The sequence below is a fragment of the Leopardus geoffroyi genome, chromosome E1 (genome assembly GCF_018350155.1).
Source record: "Leopardus geoffroyi isolate Oge1 chromosome E1, O.geoffroyi_Oge1_pat1.0, whole genome shotgun sequence".
In the NCBI taxonomy this organism is placed as follows: domain Eukaryota; kingdom Metazoa; phylum Chordata; class Mammalia; order Carnivora; family Felidae; genus Leopardus; species Leopardus geoffroyi.
Window position 1 is genome coordinate 57823922 of NC_059330.1, and position 25958 is coordinate 57849879.

At 57.7% G+C, this 25958-nt stretch overlaps 1 protein-coding gene and 1 long non-coding RNA gene across 3 annotated transcripts in view; one reads left to right on the plus strand and one right to left on the minus strand.

Moving 5' to 3' along the window:
- Nucleotides 1-1270: 1270 nt before the first annotated feature.
- On the minus strand, nucleotides 1271-2925 carry LOC123604634. The gene is made up of 2 exons (XR_006715403.1): nucleotides 2821-2925; nucleotides 1271-2003 (listed from the first exon to the last, which is right to left on the minus strand). It is a non-coding gene; the product is annotated as an uncharacterized LOC123604634 (long non-coding RNA).
- PGS1 (phosphatidylglycerophosphate synthase 1) overlaps nucleotides 2463-25958 on the plus strand; it is a 31164-nt gene continuing 7668 nt past the window's right edge. Inside the window, exons 1-7 of one of the 2 annotated variants that reach the window (XM_045490954.1) lie at nucleotides 2463-2636; nucleotides 11339-11528; nucleotides 14449-14526; nucleotides 16035-16134; nucleotides 16889-17078; nucleotides 17705-17883; nucleotides 19772-20293. In XM_045490954.1, coding sequence (XP_045346910.1) covers nucleotides 2494-2636; nucleotides 11339-11528; nucleotides 14449-14526; nucleotides 16035-16134; nucleotides 16889-17078; nucleotides 17705-17883; nucleotides 19772-20293 — 1402 coding nt within the window. In that variant the 5' untranslated portion in view covers nucleotides 2463-2493. The remainder of the gene's footprint in view (nucleotides 2637-11338; nucleotides 11529-14448; nucleotides 14527-16034; nucleotides 16135-16888; nucleotides 17079-17704; nucleotides 17884-19771; nucleotides 20294-25958) is intronic. The other variant, XM_045490955.1, reaches the window with a different exon arrangement.

Here is a 25958-nt window from a genome sequence, read left to right on the forward strand (position 1 = left end):
CGACCCCTGCTCTGGGGGAACAGAAGCCCGGAGGGCTGGAGTCAGGTCTCAGTTTGGAAGTGGGGGGGGGGGGATGAGAGGAGCTGGGAGGACGTGCTCATGAGTGGACAGAACAGCTAAGCAAAGATCCTGAGGTGGCAGCGTGGGGGTGGGGTGGGGGGAGGGAGGGTGTTGAGGGGTTGAGAAGAGGCGGGCCGGTGAGGCCGGCACGATGGAATGAAAGAATGCAGTGGTCCCCAGCTGGCTTCATCCCCCCAGCACCTAAACTCCATTCCCCGGGGAACCAAGCGTGCACTCCTCAGAAGCAGCTGATAGCCCCCGCCTACGGGACAAACCGGACAAACCGACAGGAGAGTTTCTCCTCGCCGGAGGGAGGTGGGCTGGACCACCTCTTCCTCCTTCTGGAATTTGCTAAGTGCCCTGTGGCTGAAAGAGACCCTTGCGCCCGAAGTAGTCTGGGGAGGAGGGGCCTTCCGCTTGCGTTGGCCTGATTTTCGGTTCGTGTGTGAATCACAGACAGTGAGGCATGGGCCCTTGGCTCAGGATTTCCTGATGTTTCCTGCCCGGGACAGCAGCCTGGCTATCAGGGGCCGCAGCCCACCCCTCCCTGACGTCAACTCTCCTTCCAGTGAATGCGTTTCCTTTTCCGTTTGGGAAGACCTGATATCTGTCATCAGTCTCATCAGCTCTTGTCATTGTAACCCTGGCACCTCCTGTTCGGGAAGGAGCCAGTGCGACTGGCCAGAAAGCAGTGGGTGAGGGCAGGAGGGTGAGGGGGGCCTCAGCAGATGGGCTTTCGAGCCATCAGGGGTCTCAGAGGGCACATGCCTTCTGGCCCAGGGTCATCAAGGTGTGAATGGAGAGCCCTGCAGCAGCCTAGCCCGCTGGCCCTCCAAGCAGCTTGGGGTACTCCCAGGCCTCTTCTCTGGGCCACCTGTGTCACCTGAGAGTGACTTATCTCCTTTACCTGTGCTCGCTAACCAGCCGATGTCTCTCCTGGTGGAAAGTGTTTGTCTCGTCATCGTGTAAATGCAACCATTAAAAAAAAATTGCTCAATCCCTGAAAACCATTATTTAAAATTTTTGCAACTTCTAAATGTGCACGTCCTAGGGCAAAGTCGTGGTTGCCTCATTCTGGTAGCAGCTCTGACAGTTTCAAACTAGCCATGAAGGACAGGGGCTCTAGGTGGGTGGCTTCAGAAGGCACTGATCATTGCCTGCTGTTTATACCTAAATACTTACTGGCGTAACTTACCATGCTGTAATACGACCGTATTAACTACAATTTATTTTAGATGGGAAATTGCCAACGGGACAGTACTATGGTTGTCTGTCTCACTCAATACCTCACCCGGCAAAGCACCACCACCACATGCAAAAAGAAGCTGCCAGCTCTCTTCTGGATGGGTAGAATGCTCCTGTGGTCACCATTAAACATCATGGTGCAAGCATTCAGCCACTTGACCCTACAACTACCCCTTGTCCTAGGCCCCGTGCAAAAGTGGAATCATGCAATGGATGGTCTCATCCTAGTTACTGGAAATTAGGAAATTTGATGATTCACCACTTCTAACTCGGAAGAGGTGAATCAGAGTCCACCTTGTATTTGTAAAGCTCTCTAAACGTAAAGGAAAGCTTGAAACAATCTGAAACGCTCGTTGGTCGTAAACAAGTTGGAAATTCTTGAATAGCCCCACGTAAACAATGTTAGCGGTTTTGTGTATTTACTTTCAGTCTGTCTGCACACGATGCTGTCTCCAATTTGTAATTTTCCCAACGAGATAAGCTCTATACTACTAAAATCTGGATTTTCCAGTTGTGTCACTCAAGATTCTTCTAGGACGTAATTCTTCATGGCCGCGCGCGGTCTTCCCACGCAGCGATGCCCCATTATTTATTTCACCAACTCTCCCACTGTTGATTGCTTCCACATTTTTGGTATCATGAACAATGCTGAGACGAACATTCTTGCAGGGAACGCGTAACTGACTTCCGTGGGATACCTGGGTGGAAGCGGAGTTCGGAATGTTTTGCATCCCGTGTGTCCACAACACCCCCACCCCGGGACAAGGATGATGTGGCCACCTCCTACGGCTCTTCCGGTTCCCGAGTCCCAGTCCACGTGGGTCGGCCGAGGAACCCCATGTTTCGGGTCAGAGCCATCTCCCCCGCCCCTTAGGACCTTGCCACATCTTCTTTTCGAAGATCGGCTAGAGAAGGTGCTCCCGGTTCCACGGACGCGGCCCTCGGCTCGCAGAACCGCACGTTCCCCGGGCCTGCCCGCTGCACCTGCTCGGGAGCCCTGGCGTCGGGCACGGCCGGGACTTCGCGAGGCCAGGCGACTCGGGCGCGCGGGACGCTCCCGCGGCGTCTGCGCCTGCGCCCCGCGCGCCGCCCGCACACCTGCGCCCGCCCCGCCCCCGCCGCCACTTGTCCGCGAGCGCCGCTGTCAATAAAGTTCTTGCGCGCCGGAAGCGGAAGCGCCGAGTCTCCATGGCGGCGGCGGCAGCGGCGGCGGCGGGGCCGGTGCTCTGGAGGCGACTGCTGGGCCTGCTGCCCGGCCGCCCCGGGCTGGCCGCGCTCCTGGGGCGCCTGTCCGACCGCCTGGGCAGGAACCGGGACCGCCGGCGCAGGAGGTGAGAGGCGGCCGGGCCGGCCGTGGCGGGGTCGCGGCCGCAGCCGCAGCCCTGCCTCCCTCCGCGCCGGGAGTGCGCGCTCACGCGGGGGGCCGAGCTCGGGCGCCCCGGGCCCCGGCGGCTGGCGTGGCGGGGTCTGGTGGCTAGAGACGCCGCTTGGGTGCGGAGGGGGTCTTTTCCTTACGTGGTCCTGGCCGCAGGGCGGCTCGGCCGGAGTGAATCAGCTCAGCCGGGATTGTGTTCGTGCAGCGCTTCTCACATCCTGCCCGAGAGGGCTGTGAAGCAATCCTGAGTCAGTGACTCTAAGGCCAGGGAAGAGGAACCACTCGACCCCCCCCCCCCCCACTTCACACTTTTCAAAGGGCCCGTGTTCTGGAAAAGTACTGAAGTGACTTATGTAAATGGCGAGGGAGGCTTTGATTGAAGCGGTTTGTTCAGGCAGTGGGTTTTCAGAGTCAACATTTGCCTAGAACATGCTGACCCAAGAGGCCTGCTGTTAGTGCTAATGTAAAAAGAAAAAAAAAAAAAAAAGATTTCTTGTGTGCAAATGGTTTTCTTATCAGAGACACTCAAGTCTTACCCTTGATCCTTTAAATTTTTTTTTTTAATGTTTATTTATTTTTGACAGAGAGAGAGACAGAGCGTGAGCCGGGGAGGGGCAGAGAGAGAGGGAGACACAGGATCCGAAGCAGGCTCCAGGCTCCGAGCTGTCCACACAGAGCCCGACGTGGGGCTCAAACTCGTGAACCACAAGATCATGACCTGAGCCGAAGTCAGTAGGCTCAACCCACTGAGCCACCCAGGCGCCCCCTTTGATCCTTTAAAAGAAAAAAAAAAAAAAAAAAAGAAAAAGAAAAAGATCTTAGACATAAATGCCTTAGTAGGGTTTGCGTTGTCTTAGATTTTATCTGTGCTACTTGGGTGAGGATGAGACCTCCTGACTTTCCGTGCACAGATCTGTGGTCCAGTCATGCGTGCTGTTTCTAGGTATGGGAAGCAGCCTGCTTCATCCTGGGTTACGGTGGATGATTTTCAGTAAACAATCGAGTTTGATTCAGGGTAACTTTTAGGTGATAGCATCGGGGCTATATTGAGCCCTTAGAAGCTTGCTGATCAGAATGGCTTTAAGTTTCATATCAGTGAAACCGGCGGGGGCAGGGAAGAGGTGGCCTCAGCGTTTTCTATACTTGGTGTTTGGCCAAGACCTGGCCATTGCAGTGGGTAGTGAAGTCAGATGACTTCCACATCTCGGCATCAAACCACTGGGAAATTTGGTTTAAAGTTTCAAGAAATGTGCTCTCCTCAAAGATGAGGTGTTCAGGCAGTTTTGTAATTTCCCTGTATATGTGTAAACTCTAGGAAGAGCACTCCATTGTTAATTCCTGTTTAGCATTGGAATTGACTGTTAACAAATCCTTTTGAAAAAGACATTTCTCTTGAGTGATTTGTGTGTGTGTGTGTGTGGGGGGGGGGGTGGAGAGGGTGGCAGTGGGGAGAGTCTAAACTGACTTCCCAAAGTCCTTTTTGTAAATGGAGGCAGGAGGTGTGGCACCGTATTTCTTTTTGATTAAGCGGAGAGAGGGAGTTGTATCTCTGGGTCAACAGTTAAACCAGAAACTCACTTAAGCCAAAGAAACACAAGTGTCTGAAATTTGTGTTTTATAATCCTTAGGGGAAAAATGCTACTAGGACTGACTGCCGATAAGTGCTGTGACCAGTGTTGTGACAACACTGTAGCTTTCTGACCCTTTTTTTTTTTTCCTTCTTGCCTTACTGCCTTACGGGTTTGCAGATTTTCCCGGACTCTTTGTGGCCTTGGTGTTGGGGTTTCTCTGGTCTTGTGTGGCCACTCATCCTCTATTGGCTGCTGACTTTCGTTTCTCCTCCAATCGTACGGTTGTACCTCGCAATGCCTCATTCCCCGAATGATGTGGTTTCTTGTAACTCTGGTCGTTGATTCATTGATAATAGTTCTGTGTAGTCATGAGCTTAGACTTTTTCAGATTTTAGCTCTGCCAGTCTGACTCAACTGTTGGAGTGCCTGGTGAATCCTCGTGGCTAACACGCGGGGCGGGGGGGTGGGGGGGAAAGGAGGGTTCTTTCCTTGCAGCGGTTTCCTTGTTAGTTACAGAGAGAATGCTACTTAAAATTACTTCCAATTAGTGATCTAGAAATACTGTTTTTCTCTTGAGCAGGCGTCTGACTCATTATCGCTTTGGACTGTTGGGTTCATTCGTTTATTCAGCATGCGTGTGTAGAGCACTGCTCTGCTGTGCTTAGGTGCCTAGGAAGACGGGTAAAGACATAGCCCCACCTTCAAGATGCTCAGACCCGTAACAGAAGAAATAGTAGAGTAAGGTAGAAGGTCACGGCTGCACCTCAGAGGCACACCAGGAGGTCACAGAAGGCTTCCCGGTGGCTGTGATCTCAGAGCTGCGTTTTGGAGTATAGGAGCAGGCTAGGGAGAGAAGGGGGAGCTGGTGGTGTTCAGGGAAGGATCCTGAATGGTGTGGGCTGCTGATTGTAGCAGCAGAGGCGGAAGGCAGTTCTCAAGTCATTTCCAGGAGCTGACTGGGGGCGCTGAGTAGGGAAGGGAGGTGGAGAGAGGAGCTAGGAACAAACATCCTCTGGGCTGAGACCCAGGGAGGCAAGCTCTGAGATTTCTTGTAGTTTCCTTTCAGAGTGGTCTGGGCCTGAGGTGGTGGGGAGTGGAAGGTAGAATGTGCTCTGGTGGGGGAGGCGTAGGGGGAGTGCCTGGGGGGTAGGTCGTGTGTTTGACTTGGGTGACTGCGTGAATGGAGGCACGCTTCACCAAAACAGGGGGTAAGAAAGGGGACTGGGTTTGGGGGTGATGATAAGGTGACCTTGGGGCAGGTTCACTAGTATCCAGGCACATCCAGGTGGAGGTGTTCTGACAGATCTGGAGCTCAGGAGGGGCAGCCGACACCAGATAGTTTGGAGTCATCAGGCTACACAGAATCGACTTGTTATTTGGAGTAGATGAACCTCAGTGGGAAAGGTGTCAGGGGGGCGCTGGTTCCTAATCTCAAGCTTGCCTGCCATGCGAGGAAATATTTTCTTTGTGGCCTCCTTCTCTAAAAAAACACCAAACAAATGATTTTCAGTTTGAGCTGTATGTGCAGAAAGGGCTTTATTTTTGAGACTCAAGTCCTGTTTTCTCTCTTCTAGGTGTGTGGGTAGGTGTGAGTATGAGGAGTGGTGAGGGGGCTCCAAACGTGAGTTAGAGGGAAACAGACCCAGAAGGCTGTTCGTTTGGTCTTTTTCTTTTCTTTCTCTCTTTCTTTTTCTTCCTTCCTTAATTTTTTTTTAACATTTATTTTTGAGAGAGAGACAGAGACAGAGCACCAGGCGAGGGAGGGGCAGAGAGAGAGAGAGGGAGACACAGAGTCCGAAGCAGGCTCCAGGCTCAGAGCTGTCAGCACAGAGCCCGGCCTGGGGCTCGAACCCACGAACCGTGAGATCATGACCTGAGCTGAAGTTGCATGCCCAACTGACTGAGCCGCCCAGGCGCCCCCCAGAAGGCTGTCCTTTCAGTTAGATTGTCTTCAGTTGTAACGGCAGGTCAGCACCCTCCGGTTCAGCTTGTTAGTATCTTCTACTCTGAGGGACCACCAGATTTCCAGAAATCACTTTTTCTTTAAACTTTGTAATGCTCCTTACTTGTTAGGGTTTAGTAGAGCCTGCTCTTGGTTTATTTACAGTAATAGAATGGGTGGGAGGGGGATACTTAGAGCGTAATTTCCCCCAAATAATTCAAACTTGATCCTGCAGGGAATTAGCGGACAGACTTTTAAATTGTAGCTTTGTTGAGTTCACGTTAACCGTGACTGTCCCCCAGCACACTGCGGCTGGGGACGTGCATTAGGCCGGGTCAGTCAGCTGTGTGCCCCTAGAGAGTTAGCAGGGAGCCTGGATTAAAGCGTTTGGATAGATCGTCCACTTGTGAACATGTGATCTGATTCACGTAAACGAGTTCTTTTCGAGGCTGCTGGGAAGTCAGGCCCGTCCGAGCCTTTGGATTCGTTGAACGTGTGATTGGTTCTCGACAGGCACTTGTGCTGTGTCTGGTGCTCTCACCGACCGACCACGCCGTGTCGTGGGTTCTGTGGGATTTCTGGCCCCTGGATGTGAGCGGCTTCCTTTTGGGCGAGTCCAGAGGACAGTCCTCTAGCTGGTCAGCACGTAGCCAAGTGCTGGCAGCCGCAGCCTCTCACGCTGGACTTGTGGTGGGAGTGCAGAGGGCCGTTGGTCTTTTGTAACCTACGGGAATTCACACTCACTTCCCTTTCTCGGGCTCGGGTCTTGCGCTGGTCAGGAAGGGCCGCCTGCTGCCGGGGACTCAGGAAGTACGGTGCCTTCGTGTAGTTTCTTGAGAGCTTTTCTCAGGAAGTGCTATGACTGTTGCTCTTTTCTCATTAGCTCACTTTTTGACGTTTCAGTGTGCATGACTGGGGGGAGGGTGGGTTTTTCTTAAAAAGTAGTTTCTGAAAATATTGCAGTCCACCGAGCTTGGTTTCTCTTAAAAACTTCATTTTTCCGTCATTTTGTACAGGTTTGGATGGGATCCAAGCCACAGAGCTTGTACCACGAATCTTATCTTACAGTTCCAGAAGAGCCCACGGACCTTCGGAGCATGGCTGAGCCCACGGTGGGGGCCACTTAGTTAGTACCCCGAGTGCGGTACAGGACAGGGGGTAGGGCTCCTGTGCTGTCCGTGGAGGATTTGTGGTTAGTGTCTGAGGACAGTCCTGTAGCATCGCTGTTTTCTTTGTTCAGAGCCCAGGATGCCCCCTTTTGAGAAGACCCCTGAGAGGGCGGCCTGCTTGTTTGGTTCCCGCTGGGGCGGGTGACCTTCTGCAGCCCCTGGGAAGCAGACCCCTGTCCTCCGAGGCGGAGAGGCTGTGGAGGGGACATGGGAAGTGTAGACCGGGGTGTAATTCCCTGGTGTTTGCCTGCCTTTGTTGGCCTCTCGCCGCTGCCACGGGGGAGCGGGGTTGGACCTCCAGGCACCCTGTCGCGCATCCGGACGGAGGGAAAATGCAAGGCGTGCCAGTGTTTTTCCATGGAGCACCTGCAGCTCCAGGATGTTTGGTGAAATGAAGAGCTCCTGTCTCCCCACGAGAAGGAGAAACACCTCCTTTTTCCCCTGAGGCCCCCGGGGTCAGGAGCGGTGTCCAGCTGTATCTCCGTGGCTGTTCTGCCATTTCCGAGCGGCTGACTGTCACGAACTCCAGTCCCCCCGCCTCCCGGTGCCTCGGCGGACACTGGGCCGCTCTGTCCCACCTGGGATCACCCCTTGGGCCAGGTGGGCTTCCACTGTTTTCACTTAGTGGCGGCCGCTGGTCTGGGGGCTCAGGGAAAAGAGCCTCCTCGGTCAAGGCGGTTCAGATGTGGGTTCCTCTTAGAGATGGTGGGAAGAGACTTCGCTCCCCGCGCCCCACCCCCCCCACGGCTCCCCTCCCTTCATACTTACTGTGCCCTCCTGGAGTCACCCTGAAGCCTTCCCCTCGCCCCCCTCACCCAGGGGGAGGAAGGGCCCCAGATCAGGGGTCCTGAGCCCTAACACCCAGCCGACTCCCCAGTGCGGGACTCTGCAGATTCTCTGCCCAAAGCTTAAGCCTCGGGGCTGAACCTTTGCGGGGCTGCCATCCCGCGGTGGCCGGAGCCTGCCCTTCGGAGGGCGTGCTGCTTTGTTCCACTTTTAGAATCGTGGGCTGGTGGGGGGGGGGTGTCAGTGTGCTAGGTTTGTTGTTGCCTCTGGCACCCTCTTGCCCTAGCCCTGTTCTCCAAACTTCCATGGTATTCCGAGTAAAGGGGCTTGCCTTGGGAGGCCGGGTTGTCAGCAGAAGCTGTGATCGGGTCCCCAACCCCCTCTCCCCACTTCCTCTCTTCATAACTAGAAACCGGGGCTAGGTGGTACCAGAGAGATGATTCAGGGGCGTCCAGGTCTCGGTGTGGAAATTGTGTGTGTGTGTGACTGACATGGCTGTGCTTTTTTGGTAAAGTAACCACAGCTCCTCAGATCTCTCGGGGCTTCGGTTCCTGACCTGGGACGTGCGGTTTCTTAGTAAACCTCCCTGGGGTGTGGGGACTTGCCCGCACAGGTGGTCGCCCCTGGAGACTGGGGTTACTGTGCAGTGGGGTTGCTGCTGGCACTGGAAGGAACCTTTTCTGGGAAGATTCCCAGGAGTTAGGCTGTGGAAAGCGGGAACCAGCCCCCCCCACGGGCTTCTGGCTGAGGTGAGGGAACAGCGTGGGCCCCCAAGTGGACTCTGGCTTGGCTGTGCCTGCCCTGGCCGGGGCCCTTCATTTCGAGTTAGATCGTCACCTGGCCACACGTGGTCTCCCCACGCCCGTGCCGGCGCTGTGGGGCCCTTTGTAGAAGGCTTTGCTCCTTTCCAAAGTGCCTTCCACTTTGGGTGTGCGAAATTGCCACTTGAGGGCGGGGTCTCCCCCCCCCCCCCCCCCCCCGCCGGGCCCCTGCCACCTCTCAGCTCCTTCTCCTCTCTAGCAAAAATAAACCTGTCAGTACACAGATTAAACAGGAAGCCAACATAAAAAAGCCCTCAACAGATCTTGGACGGAGGCCCTGGTGGAACATTCCCGGGGAAAGCTGCCTGGCAGGGACGAGACCTGCCCGAGGCAGCCCCGGGCCCTGAGCCTGGCCCGCCCGAGCCTGCCCTGGGCCTCTCCCGGGCAGGACGGGGCTGACGCTGGACCCCTTGGCGTGTGTGTCATGGGGACTGGCCGCAGAGACCAGTTTTCCCGCTCGCGGTGGCTTTTGCCAGTTCCCGCTCCTTAGGTTTGCTCGCCCCTCCCCTCTCCTGGGGCAGCCCTCAGGGAGCCCGTCTGAAGGCAGGTGTTGTAAGGCCTCCAGGGGCTCAGGCGCCAAGAGCTCCCCTTTTCGGTCACTCGAAGCCCACGTGCTGTATGTTTTGACCTTTAATTAATGGCAGCGCCTGTGTCTTGTGTCGTTCTTGGAGGATCTCAGGCGTGTCAGCTAGTGAGGCCGCTGGGCTCGTGGGAGTCCGGGGCCGGGCAGCTCTTCCCCTGCGCCCCTCACGGGCCAGGGGGTGCTCACGTGATGACCGGGATGGAGGCCCCGGGCCCGCGCTGACCCCCTCCTGGGTTGCCGTGTGCCGAGGACGTGTTTCCGCATCTCCCTTTTGGGAAGCTGATTGCAGTCTCTGGGCCCAGATGGGGGGTGTGGCCCCGGGGTGTTAGCTGGCGCCCTGGTCCTTTCTTCGGTCTGAGAGATGACAGGTGCCGTGAAACTGGGGGTACGTCGGTCTGGTGCTGCTGCTGTGGGGTTTTCCGCCTCAGATGGACCATGTTTACTGAATGACTGGTAGACTTTAGGCCCCCTTCGGGCCTTCGGATGGATCGTCCCGCAGGCTTTCCCATCATCTCGTGGTCTTCCATTGGACTGGAGCGTCTTTTCCTCTCCTGGAAGCTGTCTTTGAGCACTGCAGGAGCAAGGCCTATGGTTTGGGAAATCGAGGCAGCAGCTGCTAGTCTACGTGTCTAGGCCTTTGCTTGCCAGCTGCCGCTCATCACCTGAGAACCTTAGCGAGCCAGTGGCCCTGAGTGCCGTCCCCCCCCCTCCCCCGCATCGCAGACAGCGGGAAAGGTTGGCTGCTCTCCTCCCTCTGCACCGTGGGGCCCCAGGCCAGTGTCCGACTTCCCCGGATCCAGGGAACCGCTACCTTCCACCCGCTGACTAAAGCGTTCTTGGCAATGAGTCGGCCGGGACAGACCGACGGGCTTTCTGGGAAGCACAGCTGTGGGCCATCTGGCGCCTGTGTAGGGACGTTCGCAGGCCCTGGGAAGATTCAGCGCTCTATCATGAGGCAAGTGAATGAAATCATCTTCCTGGAATCTGTGGCTCTTCAGGCCTTGGGGTGTTGCAGCGTCCCTTCCCCAGAGCCCCTCGCAAAGCTGCGGTAGAAGGTCACGCACGGCACAGGGATTTCCTGCTGCTGCTTGCTGGGATTCACCGTCGGCCCGGGCTCGCGTGGGGCTCCGGGTGTATTGCCCCTCCCTCCCTGAGCCCATGGAGGTGCCAGCCGGGGCGGGCGGCAGACCTCGGTTGCCGCTGTCTCTGCCTCAGCGGAGTGGAGCCGGTCTGGGGCGCAGCTTTCTGTGGCGTGAGCCCCGGGGACGGTGTGTCCCACGGCCGAGATGGCCCCCCTCCTCCAGGCTCTTCCTGCTCCCGCTCTTCTCTCCACAGCTGAGTATTAAAGAGGAGACTTTGTTTTTCTAGCTCCTTCCCTAAATAAAAGCCTTGTTTGTCTCTGCAGTCACACAGCTGGCGGCCTGGGTCCCGGGCCTGCCTTCGTTCCAGGTGGCCTTCAGTGGCTTTGTGCAGGCGGGTTTGTCAGGGCGCCTCTGTGTTGAGCGCGTGCGGTGGCTTCCGTGAGTTTCCTCGTGGCCGCTCTCGATTTGGAGTTGTTTGGACCCAGCTGCCAGTTTGGGGTTTCTCTCTAGGCCTTGTCACTTCTCAAGTTGCTCAGCTTGGACGGGCTGAAGGAAAAGCCCTCGGGCTTACCTGAACTAGGCTAGAAAATCTGAAATCGGTTAAAACACAAAAACCCTCCACTTCCACCTGTCCCCCGGTAGCTGGGACAGACTTCGAAGGGAGTGTTTGAGAAGTATGACCCTTTGCATGTCTCTTTAACCAGGTCACCATGGCTGCTGTTGGCTCCTTTGCTGTCCCCAGCGGTCCCCCAGGTCACCTCCCCTCCTTGCTGCCTGTGTCCAGAGGGTGTGCACAGGTTCCAGTGGATCCGGAACCTGGTCCCAGAGTTTGGGGTCTGCAGCTCGCACGTCAGGGTGCTTTCCTCCCCGGCGGAATTTTTTGAGCTCATGAAGGTAAGTTGTGTCCGCAGGAGAGAAGGAGGGACGTCTGAGCTAGAGGCTTGGGGACTTGGGGGCGGGAGGGTGTCCTGAGCAGAAGTGTCTTCTGTTCTGGAAGTTTCTTTCTTTTCTTTTTTTTTTTTTTTTTTAAGTTTTTTTATTTTGAGAGAGAGAGCGGGGGAGGAGCAGAGAGAGAGAGACTCCCAAGCAGGCTCCACACTGTTAACACAGAGCCTGACGTGGTGCCCTGACTCACAAACCACAGGATCATGACCTGAGCTGAAATCAAGGGCCGGACGCTTCACTCCCTGAGCCCCCCCCCCCCAGGCGCCCCGCGCTGTGGCAGTTTCTGATGGCTACTCTGCTTGTTGCTGTGGGTTCTTCTCCCTGTTAGGTTTTCAGCCTCACAGATGGTTGAGTTGCACTGTCCTCAGACGCTCCTGTGTGGCTCGCATCTCAGGTAGAGCAGCCCAGAGCGTGTGGGCACGTGAGGGGCGGGTCCTGGATTTCGAGTCTTACGGACAGACTGACTGCTTTGGTTCCATCAGAAGGGAGGTTCGTGAGGGGGTGTGGGCGTCCTTGCCGACGGGGTCTGAGACGAAAGGAACCTTACTCTAGTTATGGCACGAAGGCCCCTGCAAACGTCTTCAGGACGCAGAACTTCCTGGAAACGAAGACCCGGCCGAGCCACGGATGACGCTCGATGTGTAGGAAGTGGCTGGAATTCTCTTGTTCGGTGAGGAGGTGTTCAGAGACCACTGGGAGATTTGGACATCCGGTTTTAGGCCTTATGAGTCCTGTTCTTTCCTGTGACTTTGTCTACAGTTTGTGCCTTGTCTGTACTGGGGGAGGGGCTAACCTTTGTTGGAGGGGGCGGGCAGGCTCGGCTTGAGCCTCCAGTGCCCAGGTCTTCCGGTCTCATCCAGGTCCTCCAGGTTCAGCGGCGAATCGGAATAATTCATTTGAAGCTGGTCAGTTTTCATTAACATGAACTCTCTGGGTTCACATTAGCAGTGATGTTAGAGTTAAGGTCTGACGAGATCAGACAGGCAGAAAGGGGGGAGGTCGTAGGAAATGTATGTAGAGATTAACTTTTCTACCGAACGATCTGTAGTTGACTTGGATACTCACCCCTTCTCCTTTGGCCCTGCTGTGCTGCGGAGCGCCGCTTAGCTTAATTTCTGACTGGCTCGTTCCAGAATGCGTTCTGCGTGCGTGCGTGTTTCCCTGTCTGTGTACAGGCTCTCCCCACCTCTCCCCTGCGCTGCTCCTCTGTCCCGTGCGTCCTTTTTGGCTAGAACTGATGTCAGGCCGTTTGCCTTTTGCTCCTACTTGGTTCTGTGTTTGGCTTGAAGAAACCGGTTCTGCACAGGCAGGTTTTCGTGTTCTAGTCTACTCTGGGTGAATGACTGGCTGCGTCTCCGTGTGGTGATCCCCAGGCTGCGCACCTGCCCGGGCAGGGCCGCGGAGGACAGGAAGGGCCCCGGGGCTTGGCCTGGCAGGCCGGGAGGAGGCCCTTCTGTCCTGCCTTCTGGGTGGAGTCGAGGGCAGTTCTCCCCGCACGGGTGGTGCAGAGTGGGATGTATCCCTTCCCAGGGCCCACAGAGTGGCCTTGTTCCCTGATTGGGGAGTGCAGCCTGCCGTCTGCCTCGCCCCGAGCCCTCGGTACAGCCGAGGCTGCTCCCACGGGCCTGGCGGCGGCACCCGCAGGCGGTCTGCTGCCTGAGCCGGGGTGCCTGTACCCGAGTTGTTGGTCTGCCTCTCCGCGGTGCCCGCGGGAGTACTTCATAAATAACAAAACAGAGACAGACAGAGGGGGTGGCGAGCTGGGAAAATTCTCCGTGCTTTCCTTGTCTGCAGGCCGCTTGCCGGTGTGTTTGCCTGCTCCTGGAGTCAGGGCGGCCCTCCTGTGCGGGCTGGGGGGCTGGGGGGGCCGCGTCCCTCTTTGGTGGGGAAGCAGACATGTGCCCTGCTTCCTGCTTCTCTCTTCCCGCCTGCCGCCTCCCCAGAGGCCTGGCCCTCCTGTCTCCTTCGAGAGCCTGACGGAGCCTGACTGTTGGAATGCCTCGACCTTTCTGCCCTCGCCACGCCCCTCTGGGGCAGGGTGCTTCGAACTCCAGAGGGGGTCATTGTTCCCGGGGCTGGAGCAGGTCTAGGGAGAGGACCGAGGTGACAGTCATCTTTGAATGCCGGTCTGGTCTGTCTTCGTCCCTAGGGAGCTGTCCGCATTGCAGAGGAAATTCGTACGTGCTCGTTATAAAAGTCAACCATGCAGGTGCAGAGGGGGCATGCAGGTTGGCGCTCACGCTGCCCTCCTGCTCTGCTCTGCAGGGACCGCTCTCGGCGGGGCGGTCGTGAAGCCCCTGTGTCAGCAGGGTGTGCGGGGGCGGGCAGTAGGTGGGGGAGCAACTTGCTTTCATCTCAGCGGTATGTTGCAGGCGCCCTGTCAGGTCACGGCACAGACCTCCCTCGTTCTTTCGATGGCTGGGTCGTGGCTCGTACAGTTAGGCCGTGCCTTACTTTCGGGGGGAGTATTTTTATTTATTTATTTATTTATTTATTTATTTATTTATTAAAAAAAATTTTTTTTTTTAACGTTTATTTATTTTTTGGGACAGAGAGAGACAGAGCATGAACGGGGGAGGGGCAGAGAGAGAGGAAGACACAGAATCGGAAGCAGGCTCCAGGCTCTGAGCCATCAGCACAGAGCCCGACGCGGGGCTCGAACTCCCGGACCGCGAGATCGTGACCTGAGCCGAAGTCGGATGCTTAACCGACTGAGCCACCCAGGCGCCCCGGGGGGAGTATTTTAAATTAGGGTCATGGGGCCTTACTTGGTAGCTCACCGTAAGGCGTAAGCGAGTTCAGCCTGGAGGCTTGTACGTTTTCTCAGTGGGCTGTTGGGAACGATCAGCAACTGTTTTTCCTCTTTCAGGGCCAGATAAAAGTGGCGAAGAGACGGGTCGTGATGGCGTCTCTCTACCTGGGGACGGGTCCTCTGGAACAGGAACTGGTAAGGTTTGAGGTGGGGTGGTCCCCACGGCAGCAGATTCGCTCTGACTCCCCCCCCCCCCCCCCCCCCCCCCACCGGCCACACGGCCCTGGGAAGTTGGGGTCAAGCCTCCCCGCCAGCTGCCGGTTGTCCGGTGTGTTAGGAGGGCCAGTGAGGGGTGCGGGGAGGGCTCCTCCTTGCTCACACGTCCTCCTCACCCTGCACAGGGCTTCCTGGGCTGCTCGTGTCTGCCAGTCCAGGGCTCAGCAGGCCACATCTGGCCCGCCGCCTGTTTTTGTATGGCCTGTGGGTTGAGAATGGTTTTTGTGTTTTCGAATGATTGGGGGAAAAATGAAAAGGAGGAGGCTATCTGTGACACAGGAAAAATGTGTGAAATTCAGATTCCCGTGTCCATAAACAAAGCGTTGTTGGAACACGGCCAGGCTCGCTCACAAACGTGTTGTCTGTGGCTGCTCTCTTGCCGGGACTGCAGAGCTGGGTGGTTGTGACAGGGACCATCTGGCCCACCAGACCCAGAGTATTTACTCCCTGGCCCTTTACAGAAAAGATTTTCTGACCCTGTCCTAGACAAATGAGTGGAGTGCAGGTCGGGCTGGGGTCAGGTGCCTGGGCTGTGGTCAGCCTCGTTCCACCCGGACCTGCCGTCGCCCACGGTGAGGTGGGCCAGATGGGAAGGAGCGGAACCCACTGGTTCACGCGGCGCGGGGTGTGGTGCGCGGGCACGGCGTGTAGGCTGACTTCACGTGAGCGCGCGTGAGGGGGTTCTGTTATCCTCATTTCAGGACGCCTTGCACTCTGACACGGTGAGACGGGCCTGGCGCCCACAGCGTTTTCTTGTTCATCGCTGTCCAGAGACGCACAGCTAGGGGCTGGGGAAGAATGCTGGGGATGGGGGGCAGAGGACGAGGGACGCCGGGTCAGAACCACTCTGTCCTCTCCCGCTCTGAGAGGGAGGCCTCCCTCTGCCTTCAGGACATGCTTTTAGCAGCAGGCTTGGGAAGCCTGTTTGTTCTTCTGGGAGAAGACTGTCACGTCCAGCTCATGGAGAGTGGCCAGCGGGCAGGTTGTGTGTTGGATTCATCGGCTCAGCAAATATTTACCAAGTGCTCTCCGTGTGTAGGCACTGTTTGCTGTGTGTCGGTGGGGATTGTCCGTTGAAATGTGCGAGCACTGGTGTCTTTCTTAGCCTTTCCAAGAGTGGCAAGGTCCAGACTGCTTGGGCAATGCGTCTCTGACCCACAGACCCTCTCTTCCTTAAGGCCCGGCTGGAGAAGGGTGCCAGGTGGCGTCGTCGCCTGGTTACTGTTACTGGTCTCTGTGGTACGGACTCTTGAGCACTCGGGGCACGTGTGTGTGTGTGTGTGTGTGTGTGTGTGTGTGTGTGTGCCGAGAGGACTGGGCGTAGCGGGGAGGGGGCGCGCGTTACCTGGAAAGTAGATCCTTTTTTTAGTACATAATCATCTTTTGGGATCTTATACTTTTGTTCTTTTGGGTTCTCTCCTTGGTAGGTAGATTGCCTGGAAAGCACTCTAGAAAAGTCACTCCAAGCAAAGTTTCCTTCAGACCTCAAGGTGTCCATTCTCTTGGACTTTACACGGGGCTCAAGAGGTAGGTCTGACACGTTCCCTGCCCCGAGTTTGCCTCTTTTGGAGCCTGTTTCACGAGTTATGCTCTCGTCTCCCCCGTCCTGGGCAGAGGCAAGGCTGTTTGAAGACAGCCCAGAGTATCGGCATTCCTTCTGTAGCAAGTGACTGGAAGCCCAAGGAAAAACAACTTAGGCAAAAAAGAGACTGTTTTTGACTCCCATGACTGACCTGCTCTGGGCAGGTTGATTTGGGGGGTTGGGTGTTCACCAGGACCCATCTGCTGGCCCTCCTTCCTTTGGGCTGGCTTTATTCTCAGGCTCCACGCGGTGGCCCTTGGCGGCCCCAGGCCCATCTGGCCGTGACATCTTGTCCTTGTCTCGCGCTGACCGGCCCCGCCTGGGCCCGGGTGCCCTCCCGTGGAGCTGGGGTGAGGGTTCAGGTGGGTGGAGCCCTCTTTACGCCGAGTAGATATGCTGAGAGTGGAGCGGGTGGTACCCCTGGGAGGGACTTGGGTACAGTTCCCGGGGCGGGGGTGGGGTGGGGTGAACGGGTGCTGGGTGCCCAAATGGCAGAGGTCTGCTGCACCGACCGCTCCAGTCTTGCTCTGAGACGTGGTGGTGTCCAGAGCTGAATTCGGTCTGAGCCCCTCGGGCTCGCGATGGCACCGGGGGTTCTGGCCGATTGTGACGGGCGGTAGGTGGTTCCCCCCGGCAGGCGGGGTGTTTTTCCTGGTGTGAATCGCCCATCCTCGCCCTTCCCCTTGCCCACGTGTTTAGGTAGGAAGAACTCACGTACGATGCTGCTCCCGCTGCTGCAGAGATTTCCAGAGCAGGTTCGCGTCTCCCTCTTCCACACGCCTAACCTCCGTGGGCTTCTCCGGCTCCTGATCCCCGAGCGCTTCAATGAGACTATCGGCCTGCAGCACATTAAGGTGTACCTCTTTGACAACAACGTCATCTTGAGCGGGTTAGTTTGCTGCCTTCTGTCCGGGACCTCCCCTTGATACCGTCCAGGGCAGAGGTGTGCAGAACGCAGAGAAGGGAGGACCCGTCTTCGTGGTCGTACGTTTCTGGTCTAGTCGTCACACCGTGTCAGTGTCTTCCGCGGCAGCGCGTCTGCTGTGGCAGCGGGAGGCCCGCCAAGGGCCGTCGGGAGGGGGCCGCGGCTTGCAGAGCGCTTGGTGGCTGCCAGGCCCTGCCCTGCGCCCTGTGCGTGCTGTCGCTGTGACCCCCGCGGAGACCCGCGTCGTGCTCTCCTCGCTGTATCCACGGGAGACTAGACCAGTGACACAGGAAGAAAAAGCCAGAATGGCGGGTCCACATCTTCTGATTCTAAAGCCCGGGCGTTGGTGACGAGCCCCGAGGGGTAGTTGGCTTTATAAGTGGCGTTCTCCTCTCAGCTGATTGCCAACTCTGAGGGGCGGGGCTCCGCGGCCCCCTCCTTTGTGTCCCCTCACGCTCAGGGGAGCTGCTGGTTACTCGGTCTCTGCCGTGGGGTCCTCGTCCGTGTTTGTCACTGCCCCGTCCCTGCTGGTTCCCCGGGACCCGCCGCGGTCCTGCCCGAGTCCTCAGTTGCTTCTTTCCTCCCTGCAGCGCGAACCTGAGCGACTCCTACTTCACCAACCGCCAGGACCGCTACGTGTTCTTACAGGACTGCCCCGAGATCGCGGACTTCTTCACGGAGCTGGTGGATGCGGTGGGGGACGTGTCCCTGCAGTTGCAGGGGGATGACACGGTGCAGGTGGTGGAAGGGATGGTGCATCCTTACAAAGGTAGGGTCCTGGGCTCCGCTGCCCTCCTGAGCTGGCGGGCGGGGCCGCCGGCTGTGGCGAGCACGCCTCTGGCGGCCTGGCTGCGGGCTGGCGACCCTTGGGTGGCAGAGCCTCGTTCTGCTTGTGTCTCTGCCGCCAGAGGTGACTCACGGGCCATCGGTGCTGCTCTGTGGGTCCAGGGAAGGCGGGAGGGCGGGCTTCAGCCGGTGCCTGGGGGAGGGGACCAGGGGTCTGGCCTGCGCTTACAGGAAGCAGCCCTCCCCAGGGCCAGTTCCCCAGCGGGGAGCGAGAGGCTCTGTGGCTCTCAGCTCCGCGGAGGCCTGTGGCCTCCTGCCTGGAAAGTGAAATGGGAGAGCCCTCAGCTCTGCTCCCTGGAGACAGGCAAACCCTGGCAGCTAGCGTTCTGGGGGCATTTGCATTCCTGTGATTCCTGTGGCTTCCTGGTGGCCTTTGGGAAGGCCTGCTGCTGAATTTGCAACAGTGTCAGCAGTGTGGGGAGGGGTAAGCGCTGACCGTATAAGGACAAGAGCCCCTGTCCAGGGCGCTAGTCTGTGAGCCGGGTGCCTGCCCTGCCTGCTGCCGGCCTGGACGCTCAGTTATTACTATGGTATTTTCCATTTTCATCAATAAAAAAAAATTCTGGAAATTTGTTTTCTCTCTTGTCATACGAATACCTACGTGTTATCCTCAGTTTTGCCCTTTGGCTCACAGAGCCTGAAATACTCAGCTATCTGGCCCATACAGGAAACATCGGCTGACCCCTGGTCTGACTTTACAGGCCAGGCATGAATATGCAGAGAAGAGGGCCCTGCGTTCTGGGAAGGATGAGTCAACACGCAAAGGGGGCAGGTGGGGGCGGCCGGGCCTGCACAGATGTGCTCTGGGGACCACAGTGGCTCGGAGGGATGCAGGGGACACTCACGACACTCAGAAGGACAGCCTGAGACCTCCTGTGGTGGGTGGCACCTCCTCCCTTGTGGGTGCTGCTGTCACCGTGACACGGTTTGCACAGAGCACCCCTTCTTGTCCCGGAGCCCACCCCCCAAGGCGCCCAGGCGTGGGAGCAAATAAGGACCGGGACGGCCGTCCTGGTCCGTTCCTCTCGGACGCTTGGCTCAGTGTTGCCTGGGGCCTGCTGTCGCCTCATCTCCCCAGAGGGCCGGCTTTGCACAGCACTGACACTCAGTGTCCTGTTCTCTTCCCTCCTGTTCTTCATTCTCTCCCTGCTCCTGCTGGGCTTGTGGTCTCACCCCGACTGCTCAGGTCGGATGCTGACTCGTTAATGTTCACCTTCCGATAGCGTTTATGGTCCTCTCTCGTCTGTCCGGTGTGTCCAGACGGCCGCTCGCCACCAGTGTCTCGTGTAGACACGCGGGGCCCCGAGCCTGTCTGTCCCTACGCTGTACCTCGAGGGCCCCGCTCCCACCGTGTGGAGCTCGCTCGGCCCGCAGTTGTGCCCACGCTCTGTGGTTCGCACACCCACACGCGCCTTTGTTAAACGCTCTCGCTCAGGTGCAGCCTGCATGCTGAGCGCCAGCCCCCGGCGTGCGGGTCGGGAGCGTGTGCGTCACAGGCCCTTCCCAGGCACCACATCCCAAGGTCCCGCTCCCCTCGTCTCTGTCCCCCTCAAGTAGTCTGGTCTGTTTTTGAACTTCGAGTACGTGGAACTGACAGAGGCCTTTTACGTCCCCTGGCGCAGGCTGTGTGGGCTCTCCTCGGACGTTTCTGTCCACGGGGGAGCCTTGCTTGCGGCCTGCTGCCTGCGCTCCACGGGAGTGTGTCGCTAGATGGTCGGTTGGGGCATCTGCGCTTGCCTGTCTCGTGCCGCGTCCCCGTGCCAGGCAGGAGTCCAGAGCCTCCGCTTTCCTCCCTCCCTGTGTCCCTGCAGGTGACCGGGCCGCATACTGCAGGGCGGCCAACAAGAGGGTTATGGATGTGATCAACTCAGCCAAGGCCCGCCAGCAAGTGCTGCACGCCCAGACCTTCCACGGCGACTCCCTCTTGACCCAGGAGGACGCGGCAGCTGCTGGTGACCGGAGGCCGGCCCCCGACACCTGGATTTACCCACTGATCCAGATGAAGCCCTTTGAGATCCAGATTGACGAGATCGTCACCGAGACCCTGCTGACGGAGGCCGAGCGAGGCGCCAAGGTCTACCTCACCACTGGCTACTTCAACCTGACCCAGGCCTACATGGACCTGGTCTTGGGCACGCGGGCCGAGTACCAGATCCTGCTGGCCTCCCCGGAGGTGAACGGCTTCTTCGGGGCCAAGGGGGTGGCGGGTGCCATCCCGGCCGCCTACGTGCACATCGAGCGGCAGTTCTACGGCGAGGTGTGCAGCCTGGGGCAGCAGGAGCGGGTGCGGCTGCAGGAGTACTGGCGGAGGGGCTGGACGTTCCACGCCAAAGGTACGCGGCGGCGGCGGGGCTCGCCCGTTTGCCAGCGCTCGGCCCTCCTCCTGTCCTGTGCTCCCAGCCGCCGGGGCGCCCGTGCCGCGGCCTCGTGTCTGAGTGCGTTTCGGTTGCGCCGGATTCTCCCTTTTTGCGCCCGGAAGTTAAACCTCCCGTGGCTGGGGCGGCTCTTTTAGAAAGCGTACGCGTAACTTCTCAGATGGGCGAAGAGGTGTGTGATGTCGCCTTCTCTTGGTCATCGGAGTTTTCCCGCGTTGGCCGTGCCCTTGGGGACGGAGGGTTCGTGAGGCATTATTTTTTTGGCATTAAACAGCCCGGTTTTCAGTCTTTGCCTCGCCCCTGCGGTTCGTTTTCCTCTGTGTGAATCTTCCTCTTTTTTTCATAGCTGTGAAGATCGAGGCCCCGTCCTTTCCGTTTTTAGCCGCACAGCGCTGCCCCCACGTGGGCCGTGGTCTGAATCGTATGTGGGTTATGGTCCCCCGCAGGCATGGGTGTGCATTGCCGGGGCAGCCCACACGTGCCGTAATCCCAGGAATGTGGTCTGAGACGGGGATCAACGGGTTTAAAACCGTGTGCTCCGCAGAGGGATTGTCCCTGCTGCTGCTTGATGCCTCGAGGGCACCTGCCTCACGTGTAGTCACTCCTTCCCATGCTCCACGGGTCATAGTCCTGTGTTTGAAGGAAGAGTGACTGGCGCAGAGAGCCCTCGGCCACGAGTGACGGACGTGGCTTTTCTGGCTTCTCTTTGGTGGTCCGGAGGCCCCTTGTGCTCTCATGCTGGCCCTGGAGTCTTGCTCAAGGGCTGGTCGAGGAGGGAGCAGACGGCGGTACCTTGACCTCTGGTCCCGGACTGGGAGTCCGGGCTGCAGACAGCCACGGCCGCTTGTCTGTGTTGTTTAGATTTGAGGTCCCTTGGGGATCATTGGGTGGGACTCTTTTTCTGTTACATCGGTGCTCTTCACCCGTGGGTACTTGATAAATACTGACGCCCAGGTTGCCCTAGACCTGCATCCAGCTCTCTCGGGGACGAATCCAATATGGCATTCAAAAAAAAAAACCTCTCCAGTTTCTGATGCCTCAAGAATCACTGTCACAGCTCAGAAGGGTGAAGCTTCTGGCCTCGAGGGTGGTTCCTGCTTCCTGCTCGGAGGCTCTGGGTGTGGAAGTGAACTGTCCCCGAGTGCTGGCGCTGGTGGGCTGAGCCGCACAGGTGGGGCTAAGCCAGCGAGGGTGTGGGAAGTATCTCAGGGTTGGTTTCGTTACTTCTGAGAATAACAACGGTGCCTCGGTGTGGGGTATCGAAGACGGACAGCTGGACGGCGGGAGAAGCTTTGTTTTTCCGAGAGGACGCGAGTACCTGGGGAGCTGTGTGGGGTCCGCCCAGACGGCGCCCGCTCCCGGTCTGTCCCGTGGTGAGATCAGCGAGGAGGTCCCTTGGCATTCAGGGCTCCCAGCTCAGCCTGGCCTGACAGTTGTGACCTGGCTGGGGGTTATTTCCCTGAAGCCGCGCTGATAAACGTGCAGCGACTCCCCGGTTACCGTTGAAACAGAAACACCCAACCGGCTTTTCCAGTGCGTCTCGCCTTTTCCCGGACTGGCATGTTCCTGCCCCCCGCCTCGGGTGGGGCCCTGCACTCCTGGGAGCACTGGGTTAGTGGGGAAGGCGGGGATCCCAGGGCACGTGTGTGAGAAACGGAATGGGGGATGGGCCCGTGAGGAGGAGCCAGGGGTCAGAGATCCCTCCGTGTTGGAGAGCCCAAGATCCTCTCCTGTGACTGTGATCGGTACTGGCCGGGGGTCCTAAGTCAGCCCCCTTTTCTGGCTCATCCCTGGATGCTCACTCTCCCCGAAGCGGCCTCCGAGAGGAGCAGGCAGCCCAGGTGCGGGTGGGGGAGAGGGCTGGGTTTGCTGTCTGCTCTCGGCCAGGCCTGTGCCCGGGGACAAGTGGAGCGTCTGTTCGTTCCTGTCGATGGCTGAGTAGCCGGTACCCTGATGGCCTTATCCAGGCCCCCGCGGGACGGGCCTGGCTGATCTCGACTCCTCATGCTCCCAGAAGCCCTTGGTGAGGAGAGGGGGCTGGACCCCACGTTCGCCGCGTGCATATCCTTGTGGGTCCAACAGCGCCATGCCCCCTAGGAGTCGGGCAGGGAGGGGCTCTGCGTTGAACCTACCGGTGGCCTCATGAGTGTGACGATGCAGGACCAGTCTGCGTGGTCCCTGCCTGCTGGAAGCTAACAGGTGGGGGGGGGGGGAGGGGGAGAGGTGGCATCCTCCTCGTGGAAGTGACTGCACCGGTCAGCAGGTGCCAGGGAATGGCAGGGAGTTCCAAGGGCTGAGGGGCGTCCTTCAGTCTTCTCCTGCCTATCAAGCGTGAGGATGTCAAGCGGTGGTTCAGAGGCGTCTTTGGAGAGACGGAGCAAGGTAGCTGTGGAAACAGCACTGTTCTGGTCGGTGGGCTCCTGAGTAGAGGCGTGTTTCACTGGCATGCTTGGCTGATCCCGTAGCAGACTGGAGCATAGATCGCTTAAAAAATTTTTTTATTGTGTTTTATCTATTTATCTATTTTTATTTTTTTATTTTGGAGAGAGGGAGAGAGTGTGCAGGGGAGGGGCAGAGGGAGAGAGAGCCAGAATCCCCAGCAGGTTCCGTGCTCACTGAGGAGCCTGACCCAGGGCTGGGTCTCACGACCCCGGGATCACGACCTGAGCTGAAATCAAGAGTCGGCCGCTCAACCGACTGAGCCCCCGGGTGCCCTTCTACCCCATTTTCACATTGCCTCAAAGTACCAGAGAAACCTTCCACTGTTTGAAGGCACATACCCCAGAGAGTTTTGCCACGTGTTTGTCTAGTGTTCTTCGGGGTTTTGCAAAGGCCACCTCTTCGGAATGCTGAGGAGGCCCCTGTGTGCGTGTGATCTGCTGGGGAGGCCCCAGACTTGGAGTCTGGAAGCCTGGGTGAGGTTCCGCGAGCAGGATACACCACGAGTGCTGCCGGCGGCTCACCTGAAGAGGCGCTGGGCGTCCAGCCACATTTCTTCTTTCCATACCTGCTCTGGTTTACTGCGTGGGCATTAGTGCCCAGTGTGGCCCTTCACGGCTTAAGTAATTATTTTTTCCCTTTTAAGTGACAATTTATACTCTTATTTCATGTATTTACTTCCAGGAGACTTAATTGTTTTTTTTTAGAGCGGTTTGGGTTCAGAGCAAAATTGAGAGGAAGGCACAGAGATTGCCCTTACCCCGCCCCCCTCCCCCTACGCACAGCCTCCCCCCTCCCGTCAGCATCCGGCACCAGAAAGGCACAATCATTCTCACCGATCAGCTGACGTCGACACGTGGTATCACCCAGGGTCCACGCTGTATATCGAGGCTCATCTTGTGCATTCATGAGTTCCCACGGAGGAGGACATGTGCCCATTGTCACTGTATTATACGGACGGTTTCACTGCCCTAAACACCCTCCGTGCTTCCTGTCCGTCCCTCCCATTTCCCCCCAAATCCTGGCAGCCGCTGGTCCTTTCGCTGTTTCCATGTTTTCACCTTTTCCAGAATGTCATACAGTTGGAATCACACAGCCCGTGGCTTTTTCAGACTGGCTTCTTTCACTTAGCGAGGTGCGTTTAAGGTTCGTAAACCCGACGTCTTTTCGTGGCTTCATAGCTCTTGGCGTTTAGTGCTAAGTAACGTTCCGTTGCCTGGATGGACCACAGTTTATTTCTCCACCCACCTACTGAAGGACACGTCGGCTGCTACAGGGATTCCCCTTTGAAACCGGATCCTGGTGGAGAGTGGGGTACAGGGGCCAGGTGCAGAGTGGCCTTCTTGGCGGTCGTCGGCACCGTATCGGCCACATGCCGTGCCACCAAGCTAACCTCTTGAGGTCTTGGAGGGGCAGCAGCCTCAGGGGTGCTTGAGCGAGGGTGCCATGTGTGTGTGTGTGTGTGTGTGTGTGTGTGTGTGTGTGTGGCCTGCTTCTCACCTCTCCCGCTTCCAGCAGGGGAGTGGCCTGATCTGCTGTCCCATTGTGGGGCTTCTGGCTGGAGCAACAGGCACGCGGCTTCGCCGCAGCCCCGTTGGGCAGGGGCCACGTCCACGCTGGAGGACGTTTCAGGGGCAGGATCAGAAAATGAGTTTTGAGGTGTTGGCTTCGATTTCATCTGGGTGTGGTATCCTAGCACTGAGAGCATGGTGTGTGGCTAGGGCGGGGCAGGGCCGTGGGATTAAGAGATTTCTGGCTCCTGCTGACAGAGGAATCTGTTAATGATTGTGAGAATTGTCACTATTTTTACTGCTTTCCCGATAGGCTGCTGGTTGGCCTAGTGCCCAAAGGTGAGCTTGCAGTGCAGGCTGGGCGGCCGCGCCCTGTGTGCCCAGGGCACGTGTGTCTCACCTGGGCGCCGGCAGGTGCACACCAGGGCAGACAGCCTCTTTGTGGCCCGGAGTGTAACAGGCGGGTGCTTATTCCTCTGAGCGCAAGGCTGTGATGTCTCCTGTTCCCTGTTATTTTTATACGGGTCTGAGAGCCTCTGAAATTTATTGCCAAATACTGTGGCAGAGATGAAGGAGGGGTGCATAAGTGAAAGTTTTTTGGGGCGCCTGGGTGGCTCAGTCGGTTGAGCGTCCGAGTTCGGCTCAGGTCATGATCTCACAGTTCGTGGGTTCGAGCCCCACATCGGGCTCTGTGCTGACCGCTTGCTCAGAGCCTGGAGCCTGCTTCAGGTTCTGTGTCTCCTTCTCTCTCTGCCCCTGCCCCGCTCACGCTTTGTCTCACTCTGTTTCTCAAAAATAAATAAATGTAAAAAAGAGATGAAAAAAAATGTTTCCTTGGAGTGATAGAAGCGTTCCTGAGCTCTCGCTTTGGAACTCAGAGCTTTTTGTACTTCATCATCATGTGTCAGAAGATGCACTTTTAGCCTCATTTGTTTAAACAAATATTTATTGAGTGTCTGCTGTGTGCCAGGCAGCATTTGAGGGTTGGGAATAAGTCACTGGGGACAAGACAAAGCCCCTGTCTTCTCAGGATGTCTGGTTTAATAGGAAACAAATAATGGGCCGATGACTCTATTCAGATACAATGTCCAGTGGTGGAGAGGGTTATGGAGAAGACCAGAGCAAGGGGAGGGAACAGATCTGTTAAATGGGGGTGGCGGGAAGGCCTCTCTGTGGACGGGACACTGAACGCAGTCCCCGGCCCAAGGGTCCGGGCGGAGGGAGCAGGAGTGTGAAGCCCCGAGACCTCGAGAGGCATGACGAGTGAGGGGGGCGGCCTTGGGGGGCAGTGAGGCTGGCAGGTGGCCGGGGCCCATCAGGAAGGCCCAGAGGCCCGGTGAGTGAGCACCTTGGGAGCCATCAAGTCACCAGGTTTACTCCGTGGCACGATGCTGGGACCGCGTGCTGAAGGGACTGGAGGTTCAGGCAGAGCAGCAGAGGTGGCCCCAGGGGCGGTGGGGGGTGGGGGGAGTAGGGGTTCTCCTTCTAGAGCCTAGAGCCAGCGTAGCCTTGGGTCTCGGTCCAGTCATCTGCGTCCCCCCCCCCAGGATGCTCTCTCAGGGCCTGATGACCGTCCCCAGCCAGTCCCCTCTGTGCTGTCAGTGTGGTCCCTTCGGCTGCAGAGTGTGGTAGGTCGTAGAGTGATTGGTGTTTACCACAAAGGTCAGGCCCCG